The 21017-nt window shown below is 39.2% G+C and overlaps 2 protein-coding genes across 3 annotated transcripts in view; one reads left to right on the top strand and one right to left on the bottom strand.

Moving 5' to 3' along the window:
* Window positions 1-1915, top strand: part of LOC146470697 (uncharacterized) — a 7992-nt gene extending 6077 nt beyond the window's left edge. Inside the window, exons 3-4 of the mRNA XM_085121704.1 lie at window positions 522-749; window positions 1626-1915. Of these exons, the coding sequence (XP_084977830.1) occupies window positions 522-749; window positions 1626-1832 (435 nt within the window). The 3' untranslated portion in view covers window positions 1833-1915. The remainder of the gene's footprint in view (window positions 1-521; window positions 750-1625) is intronic.
* A 2041-nt stretch (window positions 1916-3956) lies between these two features.
* LOC146470696 (zinc metalloproteinase nas-4-like) lies at window positions 3957-20109 on the bottom strand. Of its 2 annotated transcripts, XR_014866973.1 has the most exons (11): window positions 19752-20109; window positions 19254-19424; window positions 17063-17122; window positions 15687-15887; window positions 14800-14917; window positions 12952-13136; window positions 9856-10074; window positions 8437-8607; window positions 7027-7200; window positions 4592-5071; window positions 3957-4526 (listed from the first exon to the last, which is right to left on the bottom strand). XR_014866973.1 is itself a non-coding variant. In XM_085121679.1 (10 exons), exons 2-10 carry the CDS (start codon window positions 19336-19338, stop codon window positions 5061-5063), a joined length of 1224 nt encoding a protein of 407 aa, XP_084977805.1. In that variant the 5' UTR covers window positions 19339-19424; window positions 19752-20109; the 3' UTR covers window positions 3957-5060. The 2 variants fall into 2 exon arrangements, 1 of the variants encoding a protein (XP_084977805.1); XM_085121679.1 differs by having other exon boundaries at window positions 3957-5071.
* Window positions 20110-21017: the final 908 nt, after the last annotated feature.

Here is a 21017-nt window from a genome sequence, read left to right as displayed (position 1 = left end):
ATGGTGGGGAAAAACTGATGAGTCTTCTGAAAGACTCATTGTTATGGCAATAAAAAAAACTTTCATGTGCCGTATGGTGCATTAATAGCCACACAAGGTGTTTAGCATGGCCTGTGGGCTATATCTATAATTGAATTTTTTCTTAAACTTGTTCCACGGAATTGTTTTAAAAATTAACCACTACCACCATTACTATCATCAACATCATTTAATTTAATTTAAAAGCTTATAAGGCGCAAATATCTGTATCTCACCATCATCACTATCATCAGCATCAGCATCATCGTCATTATTATCATCATCATCATCATCATCATCATCATCATCATCATCATCATTATCTCGAAAGGTATATCGTAATTTGGGCAAAGTCGCTCTAAAAACCTGATTCTGGTAGTTAGCAGAAGCGAAATGTGAAGGGCAGAGTTTTTCTTGTAGTTCAATGCCCACCTGCCGAGTCCCTTAAACGTTGTTTTACGTTTCGTTCTTCTGTTGACTCTTATCGTTTCACTGCTTTTCAGGTGGTTTTCACTGCAGCTAAAAGAGCACAGGCTTACCAATCTGATGAACCAGTTCATAGTCTCGTAACGAACGATCCAATTGAAATTGGTTCCCAGGTCTTTATCGACATCCTCCTGCTGGCCAAGTGCGGGCACTTTCTTCATTCGGAATCGAGCGTTTCCGCTTTGGCGTCGTTTTTCAATCCGGACATGAAACAGTTCTCCGTTGGGCACTTGGATGATGACACGGTAAGATTCTAATGGTGATCACCCAAGACGGCAATAAGTAAAAGGAAGGAATACTTCAACTTCAGCTTTATTAGGTGTTTGTATAAAATTACATGTACAATTTCTTGGCGCCGCAGGTAGCAAAGCTAATTTAGGCGGGCCAGGATGACTGCTAAGTAAGAAGGCAGACTGAGCTATAATATCGAAGATACAAGAATAAAGAAAGGTTTTTAAGAGGACTAAAATAATGAAGAACTTTTTTGAGCTTCTTTAAAGGCAACACAGGAGAAAAGACAGGGAGAACATGAAATAGGGTGGGAAGGAAAGGAATGACAAAACGGTAGTATACAGCTATGTCAGTTGGGATTTGACTCTGTTACTAGAGATTCAAAATCGTCATACAAGTCTTCAGATTCTGAAGACTTGTATGGCAATTTTAAAATAGTATGATTTTGATTTTTTTTTTTTTTGAATAGAGATTTGGGTAATACCGGGAGCTTTGTTAGTAGCTCATTCCACAGAGCTCCACAGTTTCACTCCCGGTTCTAGAGAAAGATTGTCTTTTTATCTCAAGCCTTGATCTTTGTATATGAAAATTATCAGATACAGAAGATCGTGTATTATAGAAATGTACTTTCTTTGTGGGGAGAAATAAATCTTTAAGGTTTGTAGGGACACAATCATTATTAATGTCGTGCATCATCTCAGCCAGCAGTTTATAATACGGACAATTCAGAGGTAAGATTTTCGCGTTTAGGAAAAACGGGATTGCGTGGTCACGTCTATCAGCAAAAAAAAAATGCATAAAACGTAGGACACGCTTTTGTGGAATATTCAGTAAATTCTCTCTTGTTCTGCTGCACTAGCCGGACTTGTTCTATTTTTCTTTTTCTCCAGGTTTATGACGATTCAGACGAAAAACGTTTGCCTGACCCGAGTAAAGAAATCCACGAGGACGAGTGGAAGGAGGAATGGAGCATGGATGTAAAGGGACTGGCTCGGTGCTATAAAAAGAATCGTCTCTACAGCGCATGTCCGAACATGGCCAGAGGAGAAATCGTTAAGGCAAGGGATGTCAGAAACATTTTAGAGCAACATTATTAATGATGACTAAAACGAAAAGCACTGTAAGATATTAATGATAACTTCAATAAAGAGCCCAAGTGCTACTTGTGAAAGGAATGAAATCAGGGGCTTAATGCGTCCTCGCTTGACGTGGGCGGTGGGGGAGAGGAGATATAAAAAAATATTTCAACCTAATGACATGTTGAGGGCTAGCGGTACAAGAACGAGTACAGGAAGGTGGCCTGTTCTCGGCTAACAAAACTGAAACATGCTGATTCGAGAAATTACTAAACAGAAATTATGTACCGACTTAATGAAAAGTCGATGATATCACATTTTTTTATATTGCCCCCACTGATTTGCATAGCAACAAACACGCAGCACACTACGGCTTGTGACCTTTGACCGTCGTCAACCAGATTGACTGCGAGGCCAGTATTGTAGCCCTGGTCCTGATGGAGATTAATTGTTCTAGGCGAATATTGGACGTACTGCTAAAAAAATTGCCCTGATTTGCAATAGTTGCAGTCTAGCAAACAGTTTGGTTCATTTACACGTAAAGTATCGTCGTTGTTTCTAGAAGTTGTAAATTCTCGAAAGAGACTGAAATTAATCGAAAGATCTTCGGAAATCTTCGGAGAATAGTCGACACTGTTCGGCTAAGGAGAAGGACACCGTTGACACGATACAAAACCGCAAAAACACGCGAGAAGTAAAAGTTAACTAAGATCCAGCATAATTTACTGATAACTGAGAAATGGGCCAAAGTTTAGCCGAAGCTCAGAATCCACCAGCCTCTGAAAAGGCCGAATATTTTCTCTTTAAGAGAAGACCTTGATCAACAAATCTTTTTTATTATTTAAACTACAATTTCCCTGGTTTGTGTCAACCCTGGGGTGTTAGAGCACTCGGCAAATCCCATTGGTGAGGTGCTGTGGGACTTTTGTTTCCTTCCCATCGAGCCCCACTTCCCGTTTCCCCGATCCTTCCACGAAATGAGTTGGCGCCTGGGGACGAGTTAGGATACACAAACAGTAACGTCAAGATTAAATTGACTAGATCTTGTGACAAACCGCAACCATATTTCATCGATTTTTCCAAAACACAAGGAAAGAACATTAAAAAAAACCGGCCAATTTTTCAAGCTATAATCCATATCCATCCTCGTCCTCTATAGCTAAAAACAACAATGTATATGGTTTCAGAAACAAGTAGATTGATTTTAAACCACTTTGAATTCAATGTGAATTTTGTAATGTTTAAGACACGACCAGCAGTGTTTTATCGGGATTTAGCCGAGTGGTTTTAGACCCGATAACCCTTTCCCGCCCAAGAGTGCCATATGGCACGAGACGCAATTATGAGCTCAGTATTGTCAATTTGTGTGAAATTTGCACAACCAAAAGATCTTTGAAAGATCTATAAATTGAAGGCACAAAATCATGCCCCCCTCCTATATGAGACTTGATTTACCACTCCTCAAACTTTTGGATTTTTTTTCTTTTGTACGTTAAGGGTCCAGTTGATATCTTACAACAAGCAATGCTCTTGAGAGCTGTACATTAAGCTATAGTTTAGGGGGATACCCAGTATGTACAACGAATAGGAAAATTTTCAATGTTTTTCTTCTTTCGTTTTGGACTTTTCTCACTCTAATATGTGACCTCCTCCATCTCTGTTCGTGTGATTTATAGCCCACCCCAGAAAATACCTTTTAAATGGTATATCACATGTGGTCTCCAAGTTCATAGTTAGCTATTTAGAAAAATTCGACATTTCCCTCGGGCGGGAAAGGGATAAAAAAACGTGTTGCGAGTTTTTTAAACGGCTTCAAAAACATTCCTGGAAAAGCGTGTGTCGAGAGAGTTTTGTGAACGTTGGAAATTAGCATACGAGAAAAACATTAAACACAGCATAGCAATAAGGAGGAGGTTTTATCGGGTTTTAATACCACTTCACGTGATGTTTTATCGACCATTTGATAGGTCAATGGGCTTATGAATTGTTAATAGGTTTTTGAAAGTTGTTTAAAGTAATACTAAAACTAGGTGACATGTCCTCTTCGAAAGACACGAGCAAAGGGAGGAATGATCATCTGTAAAAAAAAATAATATTGTACACTTTTTAAAGTGGCTGGCACCTGTTTCCATTACTTTCCAGCAGTATAATTTAACGGATCAATACTAACACTCTTTATTAGTTGATACAACAAAAATGATGCCAAAAAAATGCTCAATATTGGTGAACAAAATATGGTCCGATTTCTTGACAAAATGGGTTACCATAGTAACAGTATAAACAGTTAAAAGCAACCCTAATTTTACCTTTAAGTGGTTATAACTCACTGGCAAAAACGAGCCCGGTTCTAATTTTTTTCAATGGAACTTTTAATCAGCATGTCTAGATACAATTTTTTTGCAAAATTTAAAAAAGAGCTTAATCAGGTGTTCGAAGCCACCTTAAATTCCCCTTTTCTTTTTCAAAGGGGCAAATATGTCGTTAAAAATGCGGAAAAAAGGGCTCGAAACGACCTGAGAACAAAGAAGAAACCATTTCAAGTATTCTGCTTAAAGAGGCAATGTCACGACGATTTTGCTGTATTTTGGCCAAACCTGCTCAAATATTTGACAAAGAACCTGTTTTGTGACATGAAATTGTTCTTACAACATTGGAAAGAAATTATTAAGGATTTTCACCCAGGAAGAACAAACCATAATCGAGTTTTAGCGACTTCTCTAAAATAGTCAAATACTTGTTCGTGGCTAGTCTGACGCGGCGTTTCGTCTCGGCCAAGAGACTCTTCAGAGACCCAGGAAGAACATGAAAACATTGGCCAATTTTTTCAAGTTGTAATCCATTTCCATCCTAGCCATCCGCAGCCAAACACAATCAATAGTAGCTTCTGTGAACTAGTAGGGTTATTGTTAACAAAGCTAAACCATTATTTTAACGATTCTATTGAAACAAATACGTTTTTTGGTTATTCATAGTGACACTAAAATAGGTCTCGTTGGGTGCTCGTGAAATGACAGTGCATCCGTGTGTTACATTATCCCTTTTCGTCCAAGGTGCAGTTCCCGAATAATTTTTTTCTTAGGTTCGTTACATTAAAAAATTCCGTCTTTGATTTTTACAGAGTCCATTTTTTTCCATTTTCAGGCGTCTGCTTTCTGCCGACAGACCTTTTTTTGAGGCAAATATTCTCTTGTTTTCTTTAATATTTGCTTCCTTTGACGTTTGTCCATATTACTCGAACTCCGGTTTTCTTCACCATCCACCTTAAACATGAAACCAAAAAAACGCTTGAATTAACTTTGCAAGATATATCATACCTCTTACTAACCGAGTTCGAGGTCCGTACTGTAAGTTACAGACCGAGTTTTTTCTCGTTGATTTATGACCCAAGCGGGCCATAAATCAACGGGCGGAAAAAACGAGGATCCATAACTTACAGTACGGACCGAGAAACCAGGTTAGAAAGACATTTGTTTCATCTCTGAGGTTAATCGGGCGCGCGGGAAAGGAAACTTTCAAATTCAGCGGGCCGTGCAATGAAATACGGCCCGCTGAATTGACCAATCACACCGCGCGTATTAACTGAGAGATATAATAAAAGGGCGTCTACTCCTTTTCTTTCAAATTTGTCATTGCATAACTCCTTGAAATGGAGCGGTCTACAATTGAGTGCCGAAAATCAGTTACGTTTGCTCCGTGTTTCGCTTGTCTACATTGACTACTTTGTGGAATCATTTCGAGCTTGACGCCTGTTACATCTCTTTGCCGGCGGGAGTATTTTGCAGAATGTCGAACGCCGAACGCCACATTTTTCGCCACCTAAAACAGTTTAGGGTAAAGCAACGAACGATATTATTTAGGTCTAAGCACTTCTCTATACAATTTAGGGTGAAGCGCTGATTATACAGATGGTTAGTTTTTAGTTGTTGTTGTTGTTATGGCAGACATTTGACATTAAAAGACTTCTATGGATTCGGCGTTCTACTGTCATCTGTCTGCTTCGAGTTCTGCTTTGCTGATTGAGTGTAAACACTTTTTAACCCCATAGGTTTTCGTTTTCACACCTTCACATTCCTTTCTTCCTAATTGCTTTTTTTTGTGTTTAATTAACATGTGGAAATAAAGAAACTTGAATTTGAACTTGTTTGTTTTCACTTGGATTTAGTTTTTGACTCCCACTAGAAGACGAACAACTTGTGTTGGTGTGAAAACAGGATGGACATGAATTTTTTTTATTATTTTTTTAATTGGTTGGCACTAAATTATCTTTGAAAAATGTGTGAATACTCCCAATTTTCTTTATGGATTTCAATAGCCTTTGTTGAGATCTCTTTTAACGCATAGTCATAAACTGAGCAAATTAAAAAATCCTTTGAATACGGAGGCACTGTCTTTTCTATTGACAAGTAACTTTAAAAAGAATGCTTCGAACACTTTAATGGGGCAAGTAGAAATTTAAACCTGAGACAACTGAAAATAGAATTTCCTGAGTTTTCATTGACTGATGACCAACCGACCCGTCGACAGATTGACTAACTGACTGACTAAATTTCTGAATGTCATAATGTCTGACTGACTGACTGAGCTGACTGACTCACCGACTCAATCACTCATTTGCTGACTGACTCACTGACTGACCGACCGAATAACTGTCTGACTGACTGACTGGCTAACCGACTGATGGACTGATTGACTGACTGAATGACTGACTCAATGACTGACTGACGGACTGACTGACTGACTGACTGACTGACTGACTGACTGACTTACTGGCTGGCTAACTGACTGACTAACTGGCTAATTGACCGATGGACTGATTGACTGACTGACTGACTGATTGACTAACTAACTGACAGACTGACTGGCTAACTGACTGACCGACTGACTGACTGACTGACTGACTGACTGACTCACCGACTCAATCACTCATTTGCTGACTGACTCATTGGCTGACCGGCCGAATGACTGTCTGACTGTCTGTATGACTGACTGACTGACTGACTGACTGACTGACTGACTGACTGACTCACCGACTCAATCACTCATTTGCTGACTGACTCATTGGCTGACCGGCCGAATGACTGTCTGACTGTCTGTATGACTGACTGACTGACTGACTGACTGACTGACTGACTATCTGATCTAGGTTTATTAGTCCTCTAAATGATAGAAATCAATGGCGGATATTATAACATTGTTTTCGTCTAAAATAACTCACATGACGCTTTTAGCATACAATCTTGTACTAGCACGAAAGATCCTTTGCAGTACTTGCCGCCATATTGAGGTTTTGGGTCATCACACGTGCGGGATCGCGACTGGTAGCCTTGTCCACATGATACAGAACACTTAGACCACGGTCCCCATCTCCCCCAGTGGCCGTTTATTGGAACTACATAGAAACAAACTCGAACATAACACAAAAAGAACTGTCCATTTATTTACACTATTCGCGCTGTATACACTTGACTGAAGCAACCATGACTAAAGAAAGGTGTAAACCATGAAAAATAAGACCCCACAGATTTCTGGGAAGCGTTTGACCAGTGAGTTTATTTGTGTTCTTCTTGTTAGAAAGTAAAAGCACGTGTGGCTTTAAGGGTTTGAAATTTACATATTTTAGAATAATTGCAGAAATTCTCGCGCGCTCATTGGCCAATTTTCATGTTTCAATAAGCGGACAGACACATGGATTTATAATTTATGCGATGTTTGACGCAGCTAACGAGAACGGGGAATTTGAAAACAACATGAACGTCAATCTGTCACTTTTCAACTAATAGAAAGTCTCCCTTTTTTCATTAACCAATAAGAGAGCGAGACAAGTTTTTGATTTTAGTCGCGTCAGATTTAAGAAAAAATTTAAGTTCTCGTATTTTTATCTCACGTTTTGACTTCATTTCGTCCCTTCTGCCTTATGTTATAGTAAATAATTGACGTAGTTTTTCATGCGTCTGTCCTGTTATTGATCAGGAATTTGGTCACGTAGTACCTGTGGATCCAGATCCACAGCTACTTTCACAATGTTATGACGAAATTCATGATCAATTACAGGACAGACGCATGAAAAACTGACGTCAATTTGTTTATTCTATTGAAATAGGAGACGTCCACCCGCAGGCTAGCGGAGCGCTTTCCCCACATTCCTGAGAAATAGAAGGATACTGGAACACGAATTAGCAACGGCATAGCGCAGATGTCTCTTCTCTCCCCTCAAACTAAATAGGACACGTCTGCGCGCAGACACGAAATATGCACAGTATTAGATCACACCATAATTCCATCAGGTCGCATCGTTCATACTTTGCATGGGATAACATTTTTTCAGTCGAGTGTAAATTATCGCCATATCATCTCACATGAGATCAACGAAACTGCGCATAAAACGACGTTGTTCAAATGTAACGGCGTAGGAAAAATACCAGGTCCAAAGCGGCCGATATCATTCGAAGAATATTTTTATGGTTTGTGTTTTGGTCAGGTGTTTAAATGACCGTTGTACACCTTCCTTGCCTTTTCGCCAGGTTTTTCCCGGTCTTTAATACTGTGATGCCAGGATTGTTGCAGTGAGAACAACCAAGTGTGAACACCCCCAAAACTACAAGATCAATTCGTCTTTTCCACTCACCATAGCATTCATCATATGGGCATTTCCCCTTTTGGAGTTGAACACGATCCCCATTTGCTCCCGGGCACTTGCCGATGTCTTCTGCGGAACAAAATCTTTCTCTTTCCTTCGTGCAGTTCGTGTCACAGGGTCCCCAGTTTCCCCACTCACTCCAGCCACGACTTTTATCACCTTGTAGTGACAAAAAAATAATAATTAACCGTATTAATTGATTCGCTGTTAAGGTAGATCGCCTTGAATCCATTAGGACAATCAAGGTGATGACTTTGAAGAGCTTCGCCGTCAGAGCTAAGGAGTTCAAGATAAAATGAACTCTGGAAAAAGTAGGGTTGATTGACATCGATGTTACAGCTGAAATTAAATAACGCAAATTTGGCAAAACGTCCTCGAAAGGTAGGCCTCCGCACTGTTATTATATACGGTATCAGGGGTCCCTGACCCAGATCATCTATCTCTCATACAAAGCCTTGGAGTCAACCCTTCCCCGAGTAGATTTATTTTAGAACGGACCTCAGGGAACCTAGGAAACGCCTTCAATTTAAATACTATTTCTGCTGAGTTTTCTTGGAAAAACTCTCATAGAATTTGTCAAATTTTGCATTCTCAGAAAGAACTATATATTATCCAATGATCCATATTTTCATAACCGAATTTATTACTACTGATATGTTCATCCTCTCTAGAGTTAAGGACGTTCCTACGTTTGTTACTGCGCATACGTTCTGCTCATCTCGAGATACTCGTGTTTCCTATGGGTGGTGCCTACTAATACCGGGATATTTTCACGGCGTGGTTTAAAACTACGCGGAGAAAGCAGAGCTTGGCAAGTGCTATTGGTATCCAAAAAGAAAATTTGGGGTACCCATGCATTTTTCAGAAATAATAAAGCTTCTATTTGAAAAAAAAAACCGCTTATTTTTTTTATTTTTTTATTTATTTATTATTTTTTTTTAGAATAACTGTTATTGTTTAATTATCTCTAAAAAAATGCGTGGTTACCCCTAATTTTCTTTTTTAAATTTCAATAGCCCTTGCTAAAATCAGCTTCCCCCTGCAGTTATAGGATGCTGACCTCGTAACATACGTTAACTTTTTTTATAATTAATAAGTTCTTCCTTCCTTTTGCTTTTTCATTTTTTTTTTCTTTTTCTTTCTTTTCTTTTCTTTTCTTTCTTTTTTGCCTGCTATCTAGAACCTAAATTAGCCAGGGAGCTAACAAGACAACCTAATGGTTTATTTAGCTTCCTTGCTTTACACGTTAATTTAACTAATAATTAATTCAATTTATATAACACCATTAAAAGATTGTAATAATTAACATGTAAATAGAAAAAAAGCACAAATAAACATTATCATTATCATTATCATTATCATTATAAACCACACAAAAGTACTTCCATATTAGTAGGCGATACTCACTTTTGCAGTCGTACATATTGTTTAGTTGAACAGCATCAGTAGGGCTCAATTCTGATATTTGCCCGAACTGCAACATGGGATCCTTCACGGATAACATGGTCGGTCTCTTGTTCTTTGTAAACGCGTAGTTCCCATAATGCATTATGCTAGAGAAGTCATAAACACCACCAGCCATATCCATATCTTTGGGCTTGTAGCGGTTAAAATTGTGCTCTTGTCCTGTTAGGCAAAACATCCGACGGAAGCACAAGTCATTAACTCTCTATATAACTGGCCCCAGTTGTTCAAAGGCCGGATAGCTCTATCCGCTGGATAAGGCACTATTCAGCGTCTACAATATACTTCACGTTTAACGTTGTCGAAGGTTTAAGTACACTCCCAAACTTAACTGTGGTTGGAGTGTGCATATTCGCTTGTACAAGAAGAAATACTGAAATATTTGCACAGATTGCATGAAACTGTCGTATAGTGACTTATCCACAGGATAAAGTTATCCGGCCTTTGAACAACTGGAGCCTGGCCTATAGGGAGATACTAAGTTTTGTCTTCCACCGACCTTCAGGGAATCCTCAAGTGGAATTTCAAGGTGTGGGTCTAAAGTTTAAGTGCCTAGTTTGCCATTGAAGATCATTGTTGATTTCTACTGCTTTTCATTCATTTCAAAGGTAATTTCTGCTGTACCAGTAACATTGAGATATCTCGTCTGTCTTTGGCCAATCTTTAAGGTATAAGAAATGGGTGCAGTTTTTGTTTTGTGTATGTGAAAGAGGTACAACATCGGTAAAAGTTGGAATGTGCAGGAGAAAGGCATTAAACCACAGCGAGGAGCCTTCCCGTATGATACTTTAGAAACGTTTAGATTCTAGTACGAGTAAAGGCCGATTTAGAGGGTACAACTTTTGCTTACGACTGTGGCATGCGATTTCTAGAGCGCGCGCTGCAAGCGTCATGCAAAAAATCGTACACACCTCTCGTCACTCAACATTGCCTACACCCACGATTGTTTAAGAATTGGTTCATGCTTAGCGTGCGTATATCGAGTTATGGATGCACGCGGGAAGTTTGGAGAGCACGAGAGAAGCGTAAGAGTTGCTCGAGGCGTAGCCGAGAGCAACTCTAGCTTCTTGAGTGCTCTCCAAACTTTCCAAGTGCATCCATAACTCGATATACGCACAGCTAAAAGCATGAACCAATTCTTTTATAACATAGTGAAAATAAAGTTAGTGATTCCTGGAAAACAGGTTTTGTTCCCGATTAATTACAAAATTCTCTGTACAAAAATAAAGGGCGAAAATGGTTTCTCATATCGGTTTAATCTTAACGTTTCATTAAACTTCAAGCTCTTATAAATATACATTTTTTATGGTGTTGTCTCTCTGTAAAAGTTTTTTAAAAACACAGTGCGCGCATGCTTTCCCCATCTGACTTGCACACGTCATCGGATGGACGCACGGCCGTGCGTATGTTGAGAAATGTACCATGATGACGCCAATAGGAATTAGATTAGGATGCACGCGCGCTATGTTATAAAGGTGCATGTTTTAAAATCTTGCGACATTTTTGTGACGTACACGACAGTCGTAAGGGAGTTGTAGGTTTGATTTACACGAAACAATTCGTGTGGTAGTCCTGTCGTAAGCTTGTCGCATGCGACAAAGTCGTACCGTGTAAATCGTCCTTAAGACTACAAGATTTGACTTGGAGGATTTTGCGAAGGATTGGTCAGCAACAGCTGGTCAAAATGGACGTAAAATTTTGAAATCCACCATCTTCCGACAAAATTTCGTTATCTTCAGTTACAGCTACTCAGCTATCATTCATCTCGTGTTATAATTGCTTGCTATCTCGTTTTCCCGCCAAAATGACACTGATTCACTCTCGCGCGCTCTTTTTCTATTGGAACAAGATGCCCCTAATAGCATTTGTGCGGGATGCTTAATGTAGCCTCATTTATTCCCATTGTATGCTTCGCCGATTTATAAAACTATCCTAGCTAATGGAATAGTTTGAGTCACAAAGATAGCGTTATGTTGTTTCCTTTGTGTTACGCTACTTATCGTTGTACCGGAAATTCCATTACGATAACATGGCCTGACTAACGTTTTCTATTCTGGTTATGTAACTTCAATAAAAGTGTAAGATTACAAATTGTTTTCGTTTCACCAAAAAACAGAAAGAAAACAGGCAAGCTTTCCTAAATGAAAACGTTTAGTAAAAATTGACAATCAAACCTTTTCATCTATTTGTGAAATGGATTTCTAGTAATGTTTAAGCATCAATTCGACAAAGTGATGTGATGTGTGTTTTAGCTTATCAATGTCCTCTTCTCCTCTCATGGTGGTTCTACAACTGTCAAACAAAGCATGATTCCTTCGCCAGGAACTCTCCAAGTTCCACCGTGTTAACTGTCGAGTGCTTCTTAGAAGTTATTCTTTCGATTCACCGCTTCAAAACGGTTAATTTTCTTTTTAAAAACGGCACAGTTGAGTCTAAAACATGTAAACAATATGGCAGCAACAATAGTGACAAAAACATCCCTTCTAGGAGAGAGCAGAATTTAATCCAGGTTTAATGACTAAATCAAATGATGATTTGACGTCACACAGGTAGGGATGAGGGGGTCCCCTCCCTCGTGATATAGGCGCCAAAAATAGATTTTTATTGGGCCGTTTTTGTTGAAAACAATTAAAATGATAAATCCCTTCTAGGAGAGAGCAGAGTTTAATGAATAAATTAATGTGCAGATTTAAAGCTACCATAAAGAATAAAAAAAGATAGCGAGCCTATTTTTAGACACGGTCTGCCCTCAGGGCATCCCGCGTAAAAAACTCGTAGTGGTACTCGTAGTTGTACTAGAAGTAAAGGTTTCTCATTGAGCATTGCAATATTATCGTTTTGGCTGAATGGCTACAAGAACCACGGTTTAGTGTGACTAGTGAAATCTGAGGCTAAAAACCGTAATTCCCATTCGTTTCTTACACTTAAAACCCACTGAGTTTGAGATCAGCTAAGGTCACATTTGCCGTAGCGAGAAAGCAATTCATTTCATAGACACTTCAAGTGTGAAGCGTGCTATATACCCTTGAATCTACTTACCCTTATCGATGTTTTCCCACAGCACTTGAATGTAGTCGTCTCGGTCTGTGCGGGATTGTTCGTGCCAAAAGCCGAGAGCATGCATCATTTCGTGAAGAACGATCCCCTTCTCGTTACAGCCGTTGCCTATGGATATCACCTGTGCTCCTTGTGTCATGTATTGACGGCCAACTGGTGAAAAACACCTACATAACAGCACGCAAATACAGCTTTTCAATAACTGTCGAAATTAACGCGCGCTGATTGGCTCGTAGCTATTGTCTATAGAGTACAGACAATAAAAATGGGATCACATGTAACACGCGCACTTTCTCAACGAAAAATAAAGACAATTCCTTTCGTCTTTCTTCCTTGTTATTGTTACAGACAAATCGACGGCAGTTTTCTATGATCGATAAGAGTAAAGACCATAAAATGACGCCATAACATGTTCAAAACTTGCCAGTGAAACTACGAGCCTGTGGCTCGTGGTTCCACTCGAGTTGAGAACTTTTTTGACGTCATTTGTGGTCTTTAAGAGTAAAGGCTATAAATTAGAGAGTATTTTGTTTTCTGCGATTTCTTGGAAAATCGTTAGCTAACTAATTATGCTGGGCGCCGCACTAGGCCTTTCCAAACTCTGATGGCTTCCGAATCAACTGCCCAAATCAATCAAACTGTGGAAGCTGAGAGGACGAATTTGTTTCGTTCCGTATTTCAGCTCACGACTCCGCATTCTAGAGTATCTGCATTGTGATTGGCCGATTTGAAAACGCGTTGGTTCAGTGGCTAATCCGTCGAACATCTACGGGAGGATAGTGGCGTGGGCTGAATAGCCAATAAGATCCCGAGTTTGAATAGCCAATCATAGCGCACGAAAAAAACTATCCATTGGTTTGGTAGACAGCTATTTCAATGGTCCATTTCCGAGTGGCTTTGAACCTCATCAAGAAAGCGAGGTTAAGAGCAAAGCTTTTCATGTGAAACTTAGTTTTGTTTGCAAGTGAATGAATTTTCATAATAAAAACTATGCACGAAGCCTCCCCTTCATAATGAGGTTCAAAGCAACTCGGAAATGGCACATTAGCGTCGTCGGATTTTTTAAGCCACAACCACCCTTACGCGACTGGACCGCAAGGTTGTTTGGGTAGCTGTAAATGTTTGTAATTCTGCTGTTATTTCAGTGTTGTCAGAGATATTAAACGAAGAATAAGCAGCCACAAGCTTTTGATTGAAACAGAAAGGTACGACAACACACCCCGTAATGAAAGGGTGTGTAATGTTTGCAACTGTAAAACCATTGAACACGAAATTCATTTTTTATTAGATTGCCAAAGTTACTCTTCTTTAAGAGATATATTCTTTTCTAAAATAGAACCTAGCCTTCCATTTACACGATTATTAGTAAACGAAACTTTACTATCGCATATAATGAACTCAACTGACTATTTTATAAACACTCAATTAATTTCATTTGTTTCATGTGCTTCGAATTGAGAGATAAACTTCTCTCCGGAATGATTACTTCTATTGTATGAATAGTTTAAAAACAAGCAAAGACTTCAGTTACTTTATTTGTCATGAATATTTGCCTCTGCAATCTATTTATATAATTACTATATGAATGAGCCTTAGCTTATTTTGGTAGAAAAGAAATTACCCATATCACTTTGCAGTCTTGCCGCTACGCCTTCCGACAAGCTGTGTACTAATCAAGGTTACGATGCAAGGATCTATAAAATAGCTCAGGATGGATTTTTCTAACGAAAGGCTTTCCCATGTCACGCTTTCTTGGTTCTCCCATGTCACGCTCTCTTGGCTATCCCATGTCACGCTCTCTTGGCATAAAGATATAGTTAATGTACTCACCCATTTTTCTTCACAAAACGTATCCAGTGCTTATCACCCTCCTTTCTCATTCGAAATTTAAGGCACGACTTCTTTTGTATCTCGTCTACAGCAGCTAGAATATTGTTCCAAGCCTCTGCTGTTTGTGGCAAGAAAATAAACCCCATATTTAATCAAGTTTCAGATTTACAATCAAATCAAATCAATCGTTCAATCTGAGGTAGGCTTAAAACAGAGTACCAGACCCCTTAAAAATAAGCCACCTATTATTACATCATGAACAAATCTACAAGTCAAGTGTAAGTCAACTGAAATTTCTTAGGCTACCCACAGCTGCAGAAGTATTCAGTTTAAAAATGTCAGCGAGAACTGAGTGCCTTGCATTTATAGTACCAAATCTAACCCATACTCAATGCTACAACCTGCGATCAGCAGCATGTTTTTTTGTATTACTTCTGATATTTGATCATCAAGCGAAACGATTTAGAGCCTGATCGTAGGTTCAGTTATCTCAATACCCACTTTCTTCAAGTAAACATGTTTCGTAGAATTCTTCTTGCCAGATTGTGTTTAGTCGGAACTACTATAGTCTTCTGTAATACCAGGTGTTATCCCCTTTTACTCGTTATATATTAACTGAAGAGCATGCATGTTTCATGTAACATTAAAATGTTCCTGTCTCCAGTTCAAATGGGACTACTTTGAATGTTTACCTACACTATCGGCTTGACCTACCCTGCATGAGTCTTAACCCTGGTTGCAGCACTTTATCAACTCTTCCCCTCCCCCCCCCCCACCAGCACCTCATCTTCCCCCCCCCCCCCCCCACTCCCCCTCCACACACACACACACACACACACTCCCAACACCACCGCCTTTAGTATTGACTACATTTCAAGCAATCTTACATGCCGTTGACTCCAGTTCAAGCGGAACTTCTTTTTTTAACCAGAGGTACCGGCGAGACCTTACAGTCTTTCTCTTGGTTAGAACACTATCAACGTCCACCTCTGCTGTTTCGCCAGAGTTGGTATTCCTGGTATCCACACCTTGTTTGTCACTGTCAGTCAACTGAATATCACCTTCAAATACATTCTTTACTTTGTCTTCTGCAAGGAGAGAGAGTGGTCAAGGTAAGAGAAGGTAACATGTAAAAAAGTTTTGACTGACAAAGCTGTGGCCCTCGAATGCCGGAGTAGAAATGCTGGTTTCTGAGGAGAGAGGAAAACTAATGAACCTTGAGAAAAACCATCGGAGTAATTAAGGACGAGGGCCAACAGAAAACGCAACCACCTTAAGGCTAGTTTACACGTATGCCATGTAAACTGTTGATATGAAAGCAAACGCGTGTTAATGTCAGCGTGAGACAAGGAACCCTTTCCTTCCGCACAGCACAGCACAGTAAACAACGTCCACCAGATCACACTGTCGCTGTGCATGGCTGATCAAAGTTTAAACGCCCGGTACCTGCGTATCGCACCTGTAAACATCTTTATACTTGTGCTGGTGTAAACCAGGCTTTAGAGCGGTTTTCAATTGACTGTCGAAAGTAATTTGGTAACTGCTTTGATTTGTTTTACTACGCTCTGGGATTGGTTTACTAAACTTGCGCCACTTTCTCAACCAATGAGAAACCAATCCAAAACCAATCGTGACTTGCTCACACGCGTTTTCTCGCGCTTGGCGCCGGTTACATGTATTTGCATTGAGATTTGATTGGTTCAAGGTGCTGTTTACATCTCTCATGATTGGCCTGAGTAATTACTTTGGTTTTGGTTTTACGACTCTCAGTGGAAACCGCTTTATGGTCTGGGAGTTGAACCCGGGCTATATTGCTCAAAAGTGTGCGCTCTCAACACTGCGTCATCCATGCGCACTTCCTAATAAAAGCTATTGCAGGCCGAGACAGGTAAGTCATAGTTGACATCTGATTTCCGAGACATGAAGCAATTGAAAGCATTTCACTTTCCTTGGACGAGATACGTTTATCCTGCATGCAAGTTTTATTACAAAAGAAAAAAAGCTGCCGGTTTTACTAGCACACTTCAAAAGACGACATCCTTTTCAGAAAAAAAAAAAGAAAAAAAAACGCATTTGTTATCAGAAGAACAAAATGTTCCAAATCCATTACAATGAGTTCATTCCAGAGTTCGGCATTGCGGGATTCCAACAGCCTATAGTGTATTTTTGCACATAAAATTTACAAAAGCCCAACAATTGGTGAAAGTAGACGCGTCTTTATCTGAGACAGAATTGTTTTAGAAATTTCACTTCGTTGTCTTACCTTCGTTGGCTTTTTCAATATCATCCATGACTGTGTCATCGTGGAGGCCTTTAGGATTATCTGAAACGACAAAGGTATTTTTTTTAATAGCGAAGAGTAAACGCCTTCTGTATACAACTTCTATATTCTTGTGATTGTGCGTCGGCTCCCTAAAGGCGACGAAAATCAATTCAAACAAAGAAAATGTTTAATTCGGTAAAGGTATTAAATCCTTTTATATAAATTAAATAAATTGAGGCACTGAATTTTAAGAGCATGCTAAAGAACACACCGTGGTTGAGAACCAATTTATTTTTTTCTGCTTTTCGTAGTTGCCTCATAAATACTTTTTAAAAACTAGAAATTATAATAGAAACATGAAATAAATGATAACAGTTAGGTTAATTAGTAAATGTACAGCGTAATCTGGCCTAAAAGACTACAGTAAATAAAATTTGAATGTTTGCCTTTTTTAATTTTTTTTTTTTTTGTATATATTGCAACGTTACACGTTGACTCTCGACTCGGCTAAAGAGTTGCATTGCATACACATGCGCATTTAAACAGTCACGGTTCGCCATTGGATGTGAATTGAAGCGAGGCGCGCGAGGCGTTATGGGGAAGGACGGCTTCGCTTCACTCGTTTTCAAAAGACCTTTCTCACTCGGCGGCCATGTTGACTCTCAGGAGAATAATAAGCTTTGTTTTTGCACGGCTAGCGTCGCACTGAATTTGCATGTGGGCGAGGCCAACCGTGCAAAAACAAAGCTTTTTATTCTCCTGAGACTCAACATGGCCGCCGTGTGAGAAAGGTCGATCAGACGTGTAACTAAAAATCACCCAAACAACCACTGCAGAAGAGGTTGATGTTCTCAAGTGTGACCCGCTCACCTGCGCTTCGTCGCCAATTTGGGAACACCATGATATGTTAGATTTGTAATCTCAGTGCTACTTGCACCATTCATCTAATCCTTATCAATGAAAATTAGTTTAAGCAAATTTTTCAATCCGGCATACAAGTCTACGATTAAAATCTGTTAATAAAAACTGTACTAGTTGTTGCTCGGGTTTTAAAATTCCCTAAAATCTCTTAAAAAGGGTGGGTAAAGTTATCACGCACGGATAAACTTGCACGATAATCGATGAGTCACATCCAGCAACTGACAAACTTACAACACTTCCAGTCCCAATTAAAAAGGATTTTAGTCTATAAAAATTGCAGTACTAACTAAAAATGGATATCTTTATTAGCTATCATCACCACTGACAAATCCCAAGTTAATAATTAATCTCCGTTACAGGATTTATTTTCGCAAGCTATGAACTTTTGAGAACGCAAAATGATGCAACAACAACAACAACAGCGACAGCGATAGGTACAACGAACATTTAAACACATCAAGGTACAGATCGTACTTGTAAACAACAGATATTCAAAGAGACCCAGAATAGACAATTATGATTGGCGAACAGAAATCGACGGGAGCGTAGGTTATCATGAAAAACAATGTCATTTCAAAAACCCAAAAACGTTTTCGATAAACAGAAAACTAAAAATTATAGTCCAGTTTTGTTAAAACTTCAGTCCCACTTAAAAACCTTAAGCCACTGTAATGTACTAAAACTGTCGATAGAGTGTCCCCGGCCAAATATGGACTCTACGGTGGATCGGAATGGAAAGGCTAAGTTTTTTAAGTTTTCGCGTTTTTGTTTCCGAAATGCACTAGAAAAGATCATGAGTTATTCCTTTCATGAATTCAGTTGATTTATTTCTCTCAGTGTGTTATAATTAGTTTGTGACTTAGTGGAACATTTCAATTCACCAAAAAAGGTTTAACTCAGTCCAACTCGAGCCCAGTTTAAGGTTCAGGTCATATCTTGGTTTTAAAGTCACACGATTTCTGCAGTAAATTTCATTTCTCTGGCCATGCTGATAAGATGACCGAAAAGAAAAGGCTATCAAAACGATCTGCTGCCAATTCATTGAATAAAACCTCGGAGAATTAGCAGGAGAATTTAGCAGGAGAATTAGCAGGAGAATTAGCGTAAACTGAACTTAGTAAAGTGATCACCAAACAAACAGGTACCATGAAATAACTGACTATATCAAGTGGATAACTAGTCGTATTAGTAAAAGCAAATACATAGACAAAGCATTCATTAAGCAGTGTTTACAGAAGGGTATAACATAAAATAAAAATGTGACATTTACCATCTTCATTGACAGCTTTTCTCCACGGGGCTGTTCCGGTAAGGTCCGTGCACAAGACGACAATTATAAGTGTCATTACAATCATATCGCACGACAGTGAAATCTTGGGCGGCCTAAAGTAATAATACTTGTGTCGTTGACCAATTACTCTTTCACAGAAAAGTATCGGCCCTGAAAGTTAATAAATAAATTGTATAGTGATAACCATTACATAGATCGACGAAATAACCAAAAAAATATTTGTATAACCAGTATTCGATAACCAGCAATTTTCGCCGCCAAAGCCAAAAAAGTGTTCCTCGTACAGAACTACTAGTTTACAAATTGTAAAGTTTTATTAGTCGATTTTGCTTTGTCTAAATCTCTCAATGTGTTATGTTTCTAATCCGTTTGAAGACTACACGTGACGTTGAACAAATCAAATTTCACGGGCACAGATCAACACGCCCGTAAACATTTACCTAGAATTAAAGCATTACAATGATATCGCGTACTTACATTGAGCGTTTTATGCCCTGGTCTCACTTAGTGCGAACTTCGATTCCGAAATGAGTTACAAGAACTTTTGTCGGTGAAACGGTGACTTACACGCCATTTTCACCAGTTTTGTGAAATTAAACATGCATTACTTCAAGCTGGGGCTTAAGTCAAGCGTAAAAAGGCTTTTTCTTGAGTTCAAGTCATTGTCCCCCAACAGGTGCAAAGGCGCCCCAAGCAATCGGTTACCTGTATGAGATGAACCACATTTTTTTTTGTCTCTAGGCGTCACGGTTAACACGGCGAGCAAGCGACAACCGTTAGATCAACGACATTTTTTTCTGAATTAACGGAAGCTTGACACTATATCCATTGGCTTGACCAATTCAGTCTCATCAATTATGCCTGCATTGCAGGAAAAATGCACCTTTCCACGGCCGCTTTGGTGTCCTATTCACGGAGCGTCAAAAAGTGATGGAAGAATGCCCGGTGAAGAATCGACTCAGTTAACTAAAATCGACAACCGGAACATGGCGAACAACACAATTCGTGATTAGCTTGATATTTTCAAATATCGAATTACGGCGAAAATCATTGTCATTTAGCAAAAATGTGCAGTTTGGGAAAAGTTGAAAATTAAGAAAAATGCATTTTTTACGAGGATATCCACGGCGTTACGGGTGGCAGTCGGTCGCCAAACATTCCTTTCTAAAAATCGTATTTCCTCGCGTTTGACGCCAATCTCAACGAAAATCCACATTTCAGCTAAATCCAGCGTAGCTAATCCATTCAATTCTAGGCCATTCTAGCTGTGAAATTAGAACTATTCATTTCGATTTCATGAAGTCACGCGTATGATTTCAGACCAAATTGCACTCCACTCAGTTCAATTACCAATATAAATCTCCGCATCTATGGTGCAGTTAATTATCTTATAAAAGACATCATAAAAGATGGTTAGCTTTAGAGTCCATGGATGAAATCGTAATGTGACCATTCGAATAAAAGTTTTTGAACGAGCCATTTTCATCTCGCAGTCTCCATCTTCGGGTTCCACTCTGCTAAACAGCTGAACCATATTAATACCAAAACTTTCTGGGATAAGGCATTTTGTCCATTGAAATCAACGTTAGTTGGGGCGTTAGACTTGCCTACAAAATGAGCTCAGGAATTTTCCTTTTTTTTCAGTTTTTTTAGTCTCACGGGACTAAAAAAGAGTTATCGCGAGGAACGCGAAACTCCACTTTCGCTCTGCGACATCCTACACCAAAACCCACAAACGGAGAA

The sequence above is a fragment of the Pavona decussata genome, unplaced genomic scaffold (genome assembly GCF_977016875.1).
Source record: "Pavona decussata unplaced genomic scaffold, jaPavDecu1.1 SCAFFOLD_112, whole genome shotgun sequence".
Lineage (NCBI taxonomy): Eukaryota > Metazoa > Cnidaria > Anthozoa > Scleractinia > Agariciidae > Pavona > Pavona decussata.
The sequence above is the reverse complement of the archived record's forward strand: the minus strand, read 5'-3'. Positions and strand labels throughout refer to the sequence as shown.

Excerpts from the sequence above, each read along its gene's own strand:
- LOC146470696 (XM_085121679.1), bottom strand. The coding sequence starts at position 19,338 with ATGATTGTAATGACACTTATAATTGTCGTCTTGTGCACGGACCTTACC. Across the intron at positions 10,075-12,951 it reads GTGGGAAAACATCGATAAGG|GACAAGAGCACAATTTTAAC; the intron begins GTAAGTAGATTC and ends TTTGCCTAACAG. Across the intron at positions 7,201-8,436 it reads CCCATATGATGAATGCTATG|TTCCAATAAACGGCCACTGG; the intron begins GTGAGTGGAAAA and ends GTTTCTATGTAG.